The sequence below is a fragment of the Anomalospiza imberbis genome, chromosome 4 (assembly GCF_031753505.1).
Source record: "Anomalospiza imberbis isolate Cuckoo-Finch-1a 21T00152 chromosome 4, ASM3175350v1, whole genome shotgun sequence".
Classification (NCBI taxonomy): Eukaryota; Metazoa; Chordata; class Aves; order Passeriformes; family Viduidae; genus Anomalospiza; species Anomalospiza imberbis.
In genome coordinates this window covers 23,691,350-23,707,894 of record NC_089684.1, presented here as the reverse complement: position 1 = coordinate 23,707,894, position 16,545 = coordinate 23,691,350, and the positions used below count along the sequence as shown (strand labels likewise).

Genomic DNA, 16,545 nt, shown 5'->3' with positions numbered 1-16,545 from the left:
CCTTCCCATCACCTCCCCTGCAGCATCAGTGTGTCCCCCCTCATTGCTGATGGGTTGTATGTCCTCTTCCAGATGGCAGCTCCTGTGCTGCTGCAGCTCTCCTCACCATGCCAAAAACCACTGAGAGTGCACCGAGTCAGCACTGCTGAGTCCTACCTCCCCCTCCTCCCCAGGGGGAAACCCCTCCTAACCACAATCTCCACTGCCTGAAGATCAAGATAGGAGGTAATTACCTTTGCTGCAACTTCCACCCCCACCTGCAGTGCTCGGGATAGTGTTTTCAGGCATGACAAGTACCTGCACAATCTTGCAGTGTGTCATAATGCCTGACAGGCTAAATTAACACTGGTGGTGGGAAAAAATATGCTATCAGCACTAAAATAGGGCAGTTTCAAATCAGCTCCAGGCTTTAAAGTTAGAAAGCCTGATGAGTAAAACCAGTACATTAATACCTGTTATTAGGAAAAGGATGTATCTAGCAGTTTTTAGAAATAAAGCTGTGACTGTGAAGACAAATGTAGCTGTACATAGCTTACATCTATACTGTTAAAGGGTCATGCTCAGCATTGCCTAGGAGTGGTCCCAAGCACACCCATACAGTTCAAGTTCCTTCACATGAAGTCAGAATACAAATCTGTCACAGAATACTCTCCTCGGTAGTTACAAGAACAATGAAACTTTTATTCTTGCACCTTATGCCAATTTTAAGGCTTCTACATGAGTCAGCCAGACTTTGGCCTACAACACTGATGAAAATAATATTTAAATGAGTCAACAGTATGGATTTGAATAAATTGTAATTTAATTTTTTATTTTGTTGGGGTAGCTTGTCCAGGAGACAATCCAGCTATGAATGGAAATATTGAAGAGTCTCTGCATTTCTTATTACATTAGCATTCACTTCTGCCTATAATCTGATCCTCTCTTAATGCTGCTATAGCCTGGATATCTTCTAGATTAGTAGCTTTCCCCACATGTCAGAACACTACTGCTGACCACAAATCCTTTTCCATCTTGCTTCATAAAAGTCAGATTCTCTTAGTCTCTCTATTACATTCTTTTCTCCTGATGTACCAGATCAGCTTTCTCCCACAGCTTGGAGTATAATAGATAATAATCTTTTTTCTTGATCTCAAGTTTACACTACAATTGTAAACTCTTCGTGGTCTGCCTTACTCTCTAGTCCTTTCATAGTCCAACTGCTGCATCAGCTATCAAGCCACTGTAATGTACTTGGAATCATCATCCATCAAGCTCAACCATCCTGACAGCCCTTTCAAGTATCATCTTAAAGATTCTAGACTAAGCAACACCTCTTTCACATTCATCCTCAATCCTGATACCCTGTATTATTCTTCAGCTTGTTGTATTAAAATTTCCATCTTTCCCAAGACAAAAGTCTTGCGTACAACCCAAGGAACTTAGAGGCAACTGAACATGTTCCCATAGGCATGATTTTTAACAATAGTGGGTTTGTATTTCTACTCCAACTGGGGAAAATAAGCCTATTTTTTGACACTGGAATATCCTTATGCTTAATTTTTAACATGGACCAAACCTTAGAAAGACAATCAGGAAGTGATAAATCTGGCTCAGTGAGGTTGGTTTGGCACATTTGAAAGCTTTTGAGATGTCCTACTTCTAAATATGTATAAGCAGATTAATGCCCTTTTTGAGGAAAAGCAAAAGGCATTAAGGAAGGAGAAACTGATACCAACATTTTGAGATATAAAGCCCTCTGCAGATGCAGATCCCAAGAAATCTGCAGAATCAGACATCTAGATTTAACTTTTCAAGCAGTAAAACAGTAAAATGCTTCAACATCTTGAGAGTAGCTCTTGTGGGCATTTGAGTATCTCAATATTGCCCTTCTAAAAATCTCAACCTCAGTGAACAGGCAAGCTTGCTAAGCACATGCTAAAATATTCAGAGAAGATAATGGCCTCATTGCTGGTGCCTAGGTGCAGATTTTCCCTAATTCTGGTTTTGGAAGACACTGTCTTCCTTTAAAAATGCTAAAGTTTTTTCTTAATGCTATAATGGTTGTGTGTTTATTGGTAATATCCTTGATGGTACATAGATTTCAACATTAAAAAACAAATTGAAAATTCACAATGAGGCACTTGCCCAACCCTTCATAGACACCACCATCTTAGTTGCCTAAAGCAGCACTCTACAGCTATAGCTCCATCATGCACATTTTACACACACACAGACACATCCCCTGCCTTTGCTAATGCACATTAATCACTTTCGCAGCATAAGGTGTCTTCCCACCCCAACTTCTTCAGCTATATGGTCTACGCAAACTAAAGAAAAAAAAGAAATTTGAGACCCAGCAGCTCAGACCAGAACTCAACATCTATCTGAAAATTCAGTCTTCTCAGATTTGCGCAACTGCACAATTTCAGCTAGAGAAACGACAGATGCTATTGCAGGCTAAATTTCTTGCAGTATCTCAAATACATTGTGAATTTTGAGAGCTTTCCCAAGAAAAATGACAATTCAAAAAGTTACTTTGATCACCAGGTTGTATCCAGAGTTGCCTGGCTGTAAAGAGGATTCTATCTCCAAGACCCAGAACAAACAAGATGCAACTAATTATTTACAGTCTGGAATTCAGTCAGAGAAATATGATTTGCAGCAACTTAAGGCATAGAAAGGAAAAAAAAAAAAGAAATTAAAAAAAAAAAAGAGAAAGCCCACACAAAACAGAAAGGAGGAAGGCATGCAGCTGCAGCAAAATGCTGTCTTCAACAGGAATGTGAAGAATAACTTCTTTGGGGAAATGACTAATTCTGTATCATAGAAAAATGTAAGCCTAAGGATTTTGTCTGTGGTATTCAAAGTTATTATTTCAGGCTCTCACAACCACCTTTTTTTCCCATTCATATGCAATTCCTACTTTTAAGATATCCCAGAAATAACTATACAAATGCATAAATGCATGTATACATGTGTGCATGTATATAGACATATACATGAAATATTTGTGAAGGTAGGTAGATAGATGCATATTTTGAAAGTTAGTGTTATGAAATTCAATGAAATCTATGGCAGTTTTACAGTTCAGGAACCACTAACATACAGAGTCCATCACACATGAAAATACTAAGGAATTTTTGCTACCTTTGCCTGATCTCCGATACTAAGGAACCAAAACTAAAATAAACTACAGAGTTTTTATTTTACCTGCCTCAACTGAAGACAGGCTTTAAAAGGACACAGTCCAGGCAGAAGAAGATTAGTAGTGTTAATCTGGATCTTCGTTTCTCCAGATTAACACTACCAATAATGTTGTGGGCAATAACAAGGCAAGTCACTGCCTCAGAGTTGCAAATTCCTCTGAAGAGAGTGATCTGACATATACACTATTCATTTCCTAACTTCAATCAGAATTAAACCAGTCATCACATGTGGCAAAATTATTTCCTGACAAGGACAAAGCAAATTGAGTCAAAATAAAGAAAGAGCACCAAGGAAGCCCAAGCTCACTGAATTGCAGTGCTGAAAAAAGGCAGAAATATTTAAGTAAATAACACTATAAAAATATCTGTAATGTCTTATTTAAATTCTGAAAGCTTAGTGATGTTATTAAAGCACTGCAGTATTTTGTCTGGCTTTGAGGGATAGTAGGATTTTTCCTGGACTTTTGGGGGCTTTGGCTATTTGATTCTAGCAAAATACAGGCAGTTAACAACAGATCAGTCATTACCTACCAATTGCTGAAATGAGCATGCTCATGACCACACAATCACAGACCAAAGTAATTTGCCTATACCACCTAGGAAGTATAAAGGTGATATTTCAAACCAGTTTTTTTTAGTAACTCTACTTTAAAATGTGATTTTTCCTTGTATTGCAATCTTATGGTTTAGGCATCACTAAGGGCTGAACATAGCAGCACAACCTAACAACACCTTTGCTATTAATATTATTGTTGCTCAGGTAGAATCCAAATTATTTCCACTGGTATTATCATGTCTAAAGTAGTTTTCACAAATTAAAAGTTGCTTACAGAGCTTACTTTTAATTGTCTTAAATTAGAGAAATTAATGGAAGCAGAGAAACAAAAAAGCATAATTATCCTAATGGAGGAGTATTATTTGTGTTGAACTAAATATTTAACTAAAAAATGCTTCATACTACTAAAATAAAACTCAGCATAACAAACTCTGCTGCAGCTGCATTCCCTTCACTGCATTAAGTCTAAAAACATTTATTTGCAAATGAAGACGTACTAAAGGTATACAATTAAAAATGAAGAGCACTGTATAATTGCTTTGTACATCTAACAACCCCCAAATAAGCCTTCACACAAGAATGTGATTGTGTATTAGCACTTACTCAGAAACAGCAATGTGAATCAATAAAAGGGATTTTTCCAACTCATCTCGCACACCTTTGATTTAAGTAGGAAAGTTATTAAAATTAGGATATGATAGTCAGCCCATATGAGGAAGAATATACTTACAGAGAAGCTGGAGATATCTGCAAACCAACTTCATTTTTGGTGAATATTTTAACCCCTTTCATTTTATGGTATTTAAGTTTGCTGAGAGAAGTCAAGTTCTCACCAGCCTTGAGAGGGAATATAAACTCTCCAGATCGCTCCTTCATCCTTTTCAACTTTTTGTCTCACAGCTGTTGTGAATAACTTCCATAAGCACAATGCCAGCAGAGCCCATTGGGCCAACAATTTCACCTAGGTGTTTCATAATTAGTCTGACTTTACTCACCTGAACCCTACTGGGATTTAGTCAGATCCAGCTATGTGCCATCACTGAGGAATGGCAATCACCTACCCAAATTCTCCTACCCAAGACAGCTACACACCTGGATGGTGGTTAGGTGAGATTTACAGACAGGAGTGCAGCTGGCAAACCGCCTCCATAGTGAAAGGAAAGGCAAATACTGGCAAGGCCCCTACCAATCTCACCTGGAAGCAAAGTCCTTCCCAAGCCCAGATCTTATGACTAGGTCATTCAAAGAGATTTCAAGCAGACAAAATAATCTTAGAACAATTTTCCCCCCCAGTTGCTCTCCTACCTCTTCTTGATGTTTGTAGAAAAAGCTGTAATAAACACAAAACCCAAGCAAGAAAACAAAACATAATACAACTGTCCAGTTAAATTTGAGAGCAAGGAGGAAGAAGTTTCCTTTTGACTATGCAGGAAATTTCCTTCAGCTCTAAAGTGTGAGTCAAGCCTACACCTACTATAATTTCATTAGTTATGAATACACCAAACATCATATGCCATTTTTACTGTCCCCAATACACACAGTCATTGAAAAAGCCCCAAATTTTTAGGCCAGGAAGGATTACTGCAGTCTTACAGCATAACATACAATGCCTATAAACTCACATATGGGTTTTTTTCTTCAAACAGATTTAAGCATTGTTTTTTGAAAGCTTGGGATTAAAAAAACAATTAGTTTCTCATATTTAAATTGCACTCACAGATAGAAAGGGTACCTGTTGCAGCAAATGTTGCAGTTGAGACGGCCACCGTATACAGAGTATCACCAGACAATTTCAGACAGCTTCAACCCAAACAGAGTAACACCACACCACTGCAGAAGGCTTCAAATATCTGCCCTCCTTGTTCTTCAGCCCAACCTTTTATACCCTCATGTCCATGCATGGCACCTGTGTGCCCTCTGTTCCCTTTGGTGATGGTCAGTGCACCTGGGCACTCCATGGCTCATTGCTGTCAATGCTGCTCACCTGCTTTTCACAGCTGTAGCCCATTGGGGATGAGGCTGGCCACAGCCCCACCCCAACTACCACAAACTGTGTTCCTACAGGTACCCTTTTTCTAATTTCAGCTTTCCAGAAAGGCTTTATCATGAATACTTACACAGTAGATATGGGAATGTGAATGAGTTATCATAGAAAATAAGGTGTCCACTTCTCAATCAATAACTACTCTTATCCCATGGACCATGTGAGGCAGCTTACCCTCAGGGAAAAGGCTGCCAGCCAGTTGCCAGCCATCCCTCTGCACACTTTTATTGTCTCCCCATTCACATACTGCAGGAAGGTCTCAAGAAGTAGCTTGTCCTATTTTCCATGTGCAAGCACACAGATATGTGAGCTTGGCAAGCACCATTTTCACCTCTAGTTTTACAAGAACTGAGATTTATCAAGGTGCCAGGATTCAAAAGGTTGCCTATGCCTCTAACAGGGGTAAAGTGCTACCCACACTTTTGCTTTCTTTGCCCTTTGATAATGAATAAGTTGTGACAGCCCATTCCCATCAGATGATGTTACTTCCACTAAATTACAGTAGTATATCATTTTTCCTTATGCATTTGAGTATCCCAGCGTGCTCCTGTTGCTCATGTAGCCCTCTAGTATCTATACAGAGGCAATTTAAAATATATTCCTTGCATGCGCCTTTGTGCCAAATTAAATGGTATAATGTATGCATGAAGATTTTCGAGATGTGCTGAGAATTTGAAATTGGTGCAAGATCTGAGAAAGAACATTCATGAAGTGGTAAGCACTAGAAGGTCACTTGGTCAAAGAAAATTCTCCATTTCCTTGCAGGACATCAGACACAATCAATGTCTTGGATTGCAGAGAAAGCAGTTATTAATAACTTCCTAATTTCTGTAGTCTACAACTCAATTTTCACAGCTGCATTAGACGCGCAGAAAGAAAAGCAGTGATAAGCTGTTCTAAAAGATATTTTTATGAACGAATTTTTCAGTCTTTCCCCCACTGCTGAAATGAAACAACTTCTGAAATCCACACAATACACTTGTACAGGTTCCTTCCCAATTTCTATTGCAAACCTCGCCAGTAACACAATACATTGTTTCTAGTTGCCTGTTTTTCTCAAAAACCTGGAGTTTAATTAATTTTTTCCTCATGAATACATCAGGACCATCCTAATTTCATTGTTTTTAATGAGACATTCTTGCAGGTATCACTGGACCCCACTTTGCAGGTGGCTGATCACTTCAAAAAAAAATCAACACACTGATTTTGTGTATTGTCTTCTATACATATGTTACCTAAGCCTAAGGGCCCAAAACTCTTCTATATAGTCTCTTGGGGATGGACATTCCTCTCATGACGATTCCTCTCCCTTTTGAACTATTCCATGTGTCACCATACATGCAGGATCTTGCATTCAACTGTAAGAATGGCAGGACTTGGAGGTTTTTTTAACAATACCCCTTTTTCCTGTTGTAATCTTGTAGCTAATTAAGGGATTGACAAAAATCGAGTCATCAGCTTGTTTGGAGCTTTCTCTTTCTGTTCTAGAATTAGTAAGTATTCAGTCAAAAGAACAAAAGGTCTTCCTGGTTTTGCATGGTTCTTTTCGATACGCTGAAATGAATTAAAATCAAAGACATTCTATAGCCTCTTTCTGGCAGTGTTTTTGAAAGCAGAATTCTTTAGAAGTCACTGCCTTCAAAATCCTTTCTTGAAGCAGGTAATGGTCCAACCTTTCTGGGTCTTGCAAAGGTATACGTGTGCATCTCAGTTAGGACATGTAAAGTCAGCTAGAGAAACATGGGCATTTTACAGTTTCTCCAATGTATGCTTCGTGGGATTTATCCCACATGAAATAATATGTGGAATATGTCTTCTATGACCTCTCAAAGACAGATCAGTAAGAAGAGAATATCACTGCCCTTTTCCCCAGACAAGTAGAGGAGACATTTGAGACATAGATATAAAGCCAAAGCAAAAGTTATTGCTGATTGAAAGAAATAAGGAGGTAAAAACATAGAACAAAGATTAACTTCAAACAAGGTTTGAAAATAGAGGAATGCAGAAAAAAAATACAGCTTTTCACCACTTAGACTTCTTTAAGAAACCTGTAGTTTTTAAAGTACTGAATTAGATAAACCCTGCAGTTAAAAATCCAACATGTTCTGGTTTGAATTTCCTGCAGTCTCAGTGCAATGAAAATAGTAACAAAACCGGTTGTGTTGTCTAACATTACAAAACATACTAATTTTCAGCATCAGTTGATCATAAATTTACATATCTTCACTGTCAAGTTCTGCATACTGGGACAGTGGTTAACCCTGCTGAAGTCAACTACAAAATTCCGCTATGCCCTAAGGAAAGAGGTAGTGAATCATGGGTCTACAGCAAAGTAAGTGGACAAACTCCAACATGTTCAGTCTGGACTCTGCAGAAAGACTGATGAATTACTCTTTGCTTGTCACATCACACTGCCCTTTTACAGGCATGAAAGCTCCCGGGATGTGTTCCAGAGAGGAAATCCCTGGCAGCTGCTGACTGCTGGTGAGAGGGACTACTGGTGTCACTTGTGAAGCCACTGTGGGGGATGATTCAACTAAAACTTTTTTTTTTTTTTTGCATCACTCATCAGAATTGTCCCTGGCCTATCCATTTCTACAGCAAGCAAACCCCTCTTATCATGCTCTGTGGTCCTACTCTATTTAACCATACTTTAGGATTTACTCAGGTGAAACCACAAATACATAACCATGAGAAGATTTGGAAAATGCCACAAAAGCTACTCAATTCAACATCTCCTTCCCCCGCAAATGTTTCCCGCTGGAAATGCTATGAGAACTGTAACAGCAAACAGTTCCTTTTTGTTTTTTACTTTACAGATACTGAACTCGAGGGCAGAAAGGAATAGGGACCACTGAACACAGACATTCGTTTTCTTGTTAAAAATGCCTTCCACACAGAACTACCTCGTGCCTCTCAGTTTCGGGTGTAAAACCTGTCATGTTGGTTCAGCAAAACGTGCAGCACTTGGACATCACATGCCGCTTCCTCCATTCATCCTTTTCCTCACACAGACCACCTCAAAAAACCCCATTATCCATCCAGCGTAATCCCCCTCCTTCTCAGAAAACGCTCCTCCTTTGAGTCCGTATCATTAAATACGAACTTTAAAACGGCAAGCGCGGTGTTTAAACCACCCCACGTTCCCTGCGGACCGAGGAACGGCGCACCGCGACGGTGATGCGGGGATGTGCGGGGTGCACCATCCCTCCATCCCCGGCAGCCGCCCGGGACCCGGCGGGCGGCCCCACCCCAGCCCCTGTAACAAAGGAGGCCCGAGGGGCGGCAGCCGGCGCTGCGAGCGGACCCGCCCCGCCGCTGCCTCCTCCCCAGCCGGGGGCGCTGCCGCCGGCCCCGCGCCGCCTCCTCTCTCCCTGCGCGGCTCCCGCCCTTCCCCGGCGGCGGCGGCTCGGTGCGGCCGGGCTGTCGGGCGGGGTGTCTCCGGCCGTGCCCGGATGTGCTGCCCTGACTCATAGCCCGCCGCACGCAGGCTCCGCGCCGCGCCTCACTCCCCGCACACGCCTCCCGCGCCTCCCTCCGCGCCGGCGGAGAGGCGGCGGCTGCAGGAGCAGCAGCGGCAGCAGCAGGAGGCGGAGGAGGCCGCGGCGGCACCATGGGTAAGTCGCCCCAGCCCCGCGCTGTGCAGCCCCTGCCGCCGCCCCTCTGCCCCCGGAGGCCGCCGCCCTCTCGTCTCCGGCGGGCGGGAAGAGGCGGCTGGTGCAACTTTCCCATCGGCCGCCTCCCTCGCAGCGCCGGGGAGGAGGCTCGGGGCTCTACCGAGCCCCCCCCCCCGGTTCCCCCGGTGCTGCCGCGGCCCCTGCGGCGCAAAGTTTCCGCGGCTGCCGCTGCGCTGCCTCCGCCCGCCGGCTGCGCCCAGCCCGGGGAGCTCCCGCACGGCACTCGCGGAGCCGGGGCTGCGTTCGGCGTTCAGAGGAAAGATCAACTCCCCGGGTGCCAAGGGGGGCTCAGAGCAAGGAGTTATGTAAGGCACCCCCAGGACGCTTTCCCAGTTACTGTTTGCGTAATGGAGATAAGTTGGGGTAGTACGTTTAGATTGTTTTATAATCTCTGCTCATTGTTTGAGGAAGACAAGGGTCCTCGTATTTCTCCGTCTTTTAGAGCGTTAATCGTGCCTTGAAATGCAGCCATGTTACCTCTCCCTTTTTTGTCTTAAGATTATAAATTAAGTAGTTTCGCGCTGATTGACACTTGTATGGAGTGCCCAACAAATGCCACACGAGACCAGGAAGCATTTGGGTTTTCTTAACAGAGCTGCTGGTGAATTTCCCTTGCCTTCTCCACCTCACCCTCTCGCACAAAGCTACAGCTCTCCCGGTATGAAACAGCCACCATAAAACAGATTTTCCAGAAATCTGGCTGTAATGTAGATCCTAGGGATGGGTAGGAGGTGCCCACGTTGAGCTGCCAAAGACCCAGCCAGTCTACCAAATGTGATGGTGGGATCAAGGTTGCGGGTCCAGAGGGCGAGGAACTATGGTTCACAACCAGACTAAGGAGGTGGAGGCTCCTGAACTCGGCTCGGGGATTTGACATCAGCACTTCCTGTGGCCTTAGGTGTATCAGTAGTTTCTTTGCAGATCACGTGCATCTTTCACTTTTAACTAGAAGTTTCTGTGGAGGGAAGCTGTTGCTGGGCCTCAGTTTTTCTGGTTGCGAAATGAGGTAAATACTTATTTAACTCCTGTAAAGCAGTAGAAAACCTTTGGAGAATCCCTCAAACTAGAAGCTGCCACGGTCAGACGTGAGGAATAACTGTCAGATTTCATCAGTTAGGTTAAACTCTAACAATGTCGTGAAGATCTCTTTTTCATGAGGGTTGAAAAGGCAAGATACCAAAATTTTGTTTGCCTATGCTTCCAGTCTCCATTCACAAAGTAAGACTATTAGTCTCATAATTCTGGTCAAAGTCCAGCTGCTTTGCCTTCCAAAAATAGTAACTTCAGGGCATCAGCTAAAACCTGCTCAGAAAAGCTGGTGCAGAATGAGCACATCACTCCTTTTTGGAGGAAACTACACTTCAGTTGCAGGCACGTTTGTAAACAGCTTGAGAATCTGATATTAAATCTTGCTGCAAAATTAAGAGTAGTTATAATTATTTTCAGGAAGATTGAAATAACTTGCCTGTAGACTCTGTCAGCACCTGTCTATAACTGCCCAGAGAGATTGCTTGTGAAAATACCAGAAAGGGTTTTTTGGGGCTTTTTCTATTCTTCGCTTACCAGGGTCTGATTCCACGGTCTCTAAAATCAAAATAAACTGTAAGTAGCCTCTGCAGCAGCTCTTGTGAGCAGCAAAGATTGAAATCAGTTTCACCTTGGCTAACAACTATAGTGACTTTAAATGTCTAAGATCTATGTTTAAGCTTCCACAGTCAATGCAGTAGATTCCCTCATTCAGGTTATAGCTTTCTTTTTGGTAACACGTAGCATAAAAGCTGAAAATCCTTAGAATTAAATCAAGGATGAATTTGTTCTTCCAATGGCTTTTATATCTTTCCAGAAATCATGCTCAACAAACAAGTGTTTGTGACAAAGAGTGCAGTGATATCTTACTTTTAAGCATATAGTCCTTTCAGTATGTATGCAGGTTGGCATACTATTAACTGGTTTCTGTACTGAAGATATAATGTGGAAGCCCAAGTGGATATATTCTAAGTCAAATCAAAAGATTTCTGTGGTTAAAAATACTTGTTATGCATACATGGATCTGCCTTTTCTTTACTGTATAGAAATAAGTCTTCTGCTACACTGTTTCCATGTGTGTGTTCCTCTGAAAACATTACCATGGCAGTTGTTTCCTCTGGGAGGGTTGCTCTTTCCTCTCAGTAACACGGGTTCTTTCCAAAATTGTTACTTCTGTTGCTTGCATTTCTAGTTTGTAGGGCTGTGTGTGAGTAGAGTTTGAACACTATTCAACTTCTGGCTTTGAGAGGTAGGTGGCCTTAAGTAGAGCTGGCAGTAGAGAACTTAGAATACTTTAGGTGACATGTGCACCACCACTATGTTATTTCTGTTGTTACAAAAACACTTACAAGGCTTTTACTTTTCAGTTACTAATGTAATGCTGCAGTTTCACCATGAAGGGTCCCTTTCCTCAGTCAGTTCTTGTTTTTAAGCTCGAAAAACACAACTGGTAAACTCGTGCAATCACACTGTATCTGAGAAAATCTTTCCATTTTAGAGCAGTGACCTGTGGTGGTTATTGTAATCAGGCTGCAATCATTCCTCAGATGTAAATTAATGAAATAAAAATTAGAAACTCTTTTACAATATAACCATTCGGCAGTAATCCATCGAGCAGAAGATTGAAAAACACACCACATATGAGAGTTTGTATGCAGAATACAAGTACAGGATACAGTTGTTTTCATGTCACTTATCACTTTGTTTGAAGTTTCAGTTACAGTCTGTAATAATGAAAGCTCATAAAAATATTCTTCCATTTTGAGAGCCCTGGTCTTGTTAGCAGGAAATGGAAGGCAGCCTCTGCTCAGACATAGGTGTTCACTTGGGCAACAAACTGCATAAGCAGCCTGCTAGGCTCTCTTTACAATAGCTAGCATTAAAGGCTCAGTGACAAAATATGTAAGATTCCCATTCCATAATGTAGATGGATTTATTTTAGTACTGTCCACTTAGTTATCAGAACAAAGATTTATATTACTGCTCTCCTCCCAGATATACTCAATTTTCCTTCCCACTTTCCCTGAAGAATTAGCACATGCAGCCAGCCTCATGGTTGTGAAACAGTTGAAACTGAACCATAGAGCAGGGTGTAACAAACCATTGCCTATCTTCAGGATGATGGTTCATGAAATAGAGGCGGCAGGAGGATGTTAAGCTTCAGGCGTGGCTGTATCCAGTTTTGCTTTTGGGAAGATAGAGTAGACCAACCTGCTTTTGATCAAAAAATTGTAATCAGTAGCTTCAGATGAGACAAATGAAAATTAATGTGAAAAAGTCTTCCATCTTGGGCTATTTTGCTAGTTTTCTTTCATGAAATGCAAATCTGACAAGAGTTATGTCAATTGCACAAAAAGATAATTTGTAATTCTCTTAAAGTTTTTGCTAAAACAATGAGACTTCTAACACCACCAGCATTTTAGTTCTAGCCAGCCAGAATACACCAGTTTAAGCCAGTATAAAGGATTGTTTGCAATTTTGAAAACATGAGGCTGCTTTTGGTAAAAGTCTTCTCTTTTAGACATAATCAGAGAAGAAGCTGCTTTCAGACTACATCTCTTGCTTCAGTAATGTTCTTTGAAGTGTGCTTTTAAAGCAGCCAGAAAGGTTAGGTTACTTATGACTGACCTTCCTCAATTAATAACTGTTCCCGTGATCAGGCCAGTATTTGTATTCTTCTGTTACTATGTGAGACTGAAACCAACCAATTTTGTCTTTAGCTTTAGGTTAAAGGCTCCATTCACAAGTATGTTTCCTGAGAACAGAAGAATCAGAGTTAGTTTCAGATGTCTGTGAGGAACGTCTGGCTTTCTGTAGCATCAAACTGAAAGAGGAAAGGGCAGAAGAACAGCTGAAACTTGAAGGAAACAAAAGCTGTAATAATGGAAATGAGAAAGCTACCAAGACAAGAATAGAAGAGAACAGAAATCCCTTAAGGGAAATGCATGAAGGGAGAGAAATACTAGAACTAAAGATGGATGAATAGAACAACAGAGGACAGAAATAGGAAGGAAGAAAGAAGGAGGTCTTCTCTGTGTCCCTCTCCACATAAAGACAATAGCTAAGATAATGTAAATAAAATTAAAAAAAAAGATAATTGTTACTTTCTTTTTCTTTTTTTATAGTACGAATTGTATGCTGCTGACAGTGCTTGAGAAGACTCATTATAGTTTTCCATCTTTCTCAAGTAAAGCTGAATTATTTCTGGAAATTCTCAGAATTTAATTATATATAAATATGTAAAACAAAAAGAAGAGATCAGCATAAACAAGTATTTGTTAAAAAAAAAGTGAAAATAATGTCATTACTGTTTGACAGGAGAGAAGGTTATGGAGATTGTTCTGTGGCATCTGTCAAGGAGGTTGGTTGTTATCCCTTCTTAACTCTGTCACAGGATGAAGTTCGTGTTGTAGGATAACAAAGGGACATTAGACAGTGACCTAGTTACTTATGTAAGAGAAAACCCACTTTTCATTGCTGACTGGTCCACTTGGGTCTGTTCACATGCTGTGCTCGAGAAAATGAGCATTCCTGCTGTCTTGATGCTGTTGAAGGCATTAAGTTTTAGATGCTAACTTGTTTCCAGATTAAAATAGATTAGAAACTACATCTAAGCTTCTGGAAATTAGGTGTCTTGAAATGTTAATATGTGTTCTGCAGCTAATGGAGAAGTTTTTCTAATAGCAGTGTGAATTTTAATTAGACAAGGAGCTTTTCCTACTAAAGGATTTTATAAGTAGCAGCTTTCTCTGCAAGGACAATCTCCCAGGGCCTCTTGTTAAATATGGTATAGAAATTTTTTTCTATTTACAGATTTTATTATAGTGGCAACCAAATGAAATTTGTTTTGGTAGAGTAAAATGGTAGTTAAAAACCATGTATTTCTGAATGTTGAAGTTTCTTTTAGTGCAGAAACATAGCTGATGTGTATTAGAATTTATGTGTGCTCCAGATATGCCTAATAGAATTTGTAAACCCTCTGGAACAAGTGGCTGTGGTTCAAGGAGCCTCAAAGCTATGCACAGAGCCTGGCAACGTTTGTTCAGTCTGAGAACTGCACAGCTCTGGCTTAGGGAGCTTTGAAGTTGTGCAGAAACCCTGGTGATCTCATATGGTTCTTAAGCTATAGTTCAAGTAGATTACAAAGCTGGCAGATGCCCAGAAGAATTTGTCAAATCTATAAACCAGATAACTGCTGTTCATTTTATCTCCAGGTAGAGGACAGAATTTAGCGCATGATGCTTTGGGACTTGCAAATAATTACAGCTTGCCTTAACTGTACAAGTGTAAGTGTGCACAGGCAAGGCATGTGTCTTAGAAATATCTCTGACCTGAAGCACTTTCAGACACAGCTCCACAAATTATGATAAGAATTGTCAGGGAAAAAATGTGTGTATGTCTGAAGTCGTTGAAGTTAACAGTAGGCATAAACTGACAGCATGGATGCATGTATAACGTTGTGTTTAACTTTGCAGTTTAAAATAAATGAAATGCTTTCATTTCATGCTTCATGATTTCTATTTCTAGGTCAGACAAATGTATTATAAAATTTACACATTTAAAAATCAGGGGAAATAATTTTTTTAAAAAATCATACTCTTGCAAAGGAAATTTTTTAAGTCATCTACTTCAACAGTAGGTCCCATTTCCTTCACATTTAACAGCTCTACAAACTTACTGCCTCCTAGTTGTGTATTATAGGAACATCTGAGGTATTTGTCAAAACACCAAGCTATTCATTGTGTTAGCACTAACTCAGGGAGGTTCATGGAAGTTAATCCGTGTTTGAATTCATCAGTTGGTTCCATCCACTGATACTTAGCAGCCTGATGTACACAATGATTTTGAAGACATATACAAAATTTATGTATAATTTAAAATTTTTGTTGACCCTTCCTATCAGTTGATTCAGGTTTGACAAGTCTTTTCAGTATCTGATTAAATCCAGTTAATCAAGTACTTAAATTTACATGGTGAATCACAGCCTTTCTTACAGATTTCCTGTCTATGCTCTGCAAATGTATTTGGGAGTAAGACTGAACAGAGAAATGGAGACTGAGAAGATTGAGATTGAAGGAGGAAGGCAGCTCAGTGTTATAGGATGGATGGTGTGATGAGGATTGAACAAAACCCTTTAGAAATTTGTCAGGGCTGCCAGTGAGCCTATGGGAAACAGACCTGTGCTTGGGAGACCTGGGGAGGTGACAGCTCAGCATCTCGTGGTCATCTTAAGTTCTTATTTCCACTGCCTGTACACTTATGGCCTTCATGATGTACTAGCATGGAGCATCAATGCACAAAACCTGCAGTTGAAAACCCTGTCCTTACTGCCTTCTCTATCTTTCAGTAATTGCATTCACCTTAGAATACATCCGTCCAGAAAAAGCACCATGTACAACAGGGTGCTCACCTTTCTCTCATCCTGTCTTCTGTACATTAGAGGTCTACACTTGGAAGAGAGCTCTCATACTCAGCACTTTGCAAACTCTGTTCTACCCCTTTTGCCCTTAATTATACCCAGGCTGGGAACTAAAATCGTACCATATGGATTCATTCCGTGAATGAAAACTGAAAATGCTGCCAGCCTAGATCTTTTACATAAATATTAAAATCATACAACATGAATATCTGCAGGTCTTGGTAATCTCTAGAGTGAGTGAAGTGTTTGGCTGGGGAGCTCTGCCTGTTGCTGAGGGTGCCTTGCTCTCCAGCAGCTGGGAACTCCTCTTGGGAGCATATTTAGAAATGCTTCCTGTCTTTGATGTTGGATATGACAGTTCAGTGACTTTAATTAGACAATTTTAACTTTCCTAGCCTTAAATGCAACCTTATAAGTACATGCCACTATTTACAGGACCAGTAGCTTACCTCTCCTTGTTGATTTCATTCCCATATCCCTTTCCTGTGGAGAAATTCCATCATGTTCACTGTCAATAGCACCCAGTACCCTGCAGGCAAAGCTTGAGTTCAGTACTGCCAAATAGCTGCTTTTGTTACATGAAGGCTTCGGAACGATTCCTTAAATCAAAATGCTGTTTTATCTTGACAGCAGGA

General features: G+C 40.8%; 1 protein-coding gene across 3 annotated transcripts in view; it reads left to right on the top strand.

The window, feature by feature from the left end:
* The first annotated feature begins 9,173 nt into the window (after nucleotides 1-9,173).
* Nucleotides 9,174-16,545, top strand: part of RAP1GDS1 (Rap1 GTPase-GDP dissociation stimulator 1) — a 90,823-nt gene continuing 83,451 nt past the window's right edge. For 2 of the 3 annotated variants that reach the window (XM_068187518.1, XM_068187517.1), the window contains exon 1: nucleotides 9,174-9,405. In XM_068187518.1, coding sequence (XP_068043619.1) covers nucleotides 9,402-9,405 — 4 coding nt within the window. In that variant the 5' untranslated portion in view covers nucleotides 9,174-9,401. The remainder of the gene's footprint in view (nucleotides 9,406-16,545) is intronic. The other variant, XM_068187519.1, reaches the window with a different exon arrangement.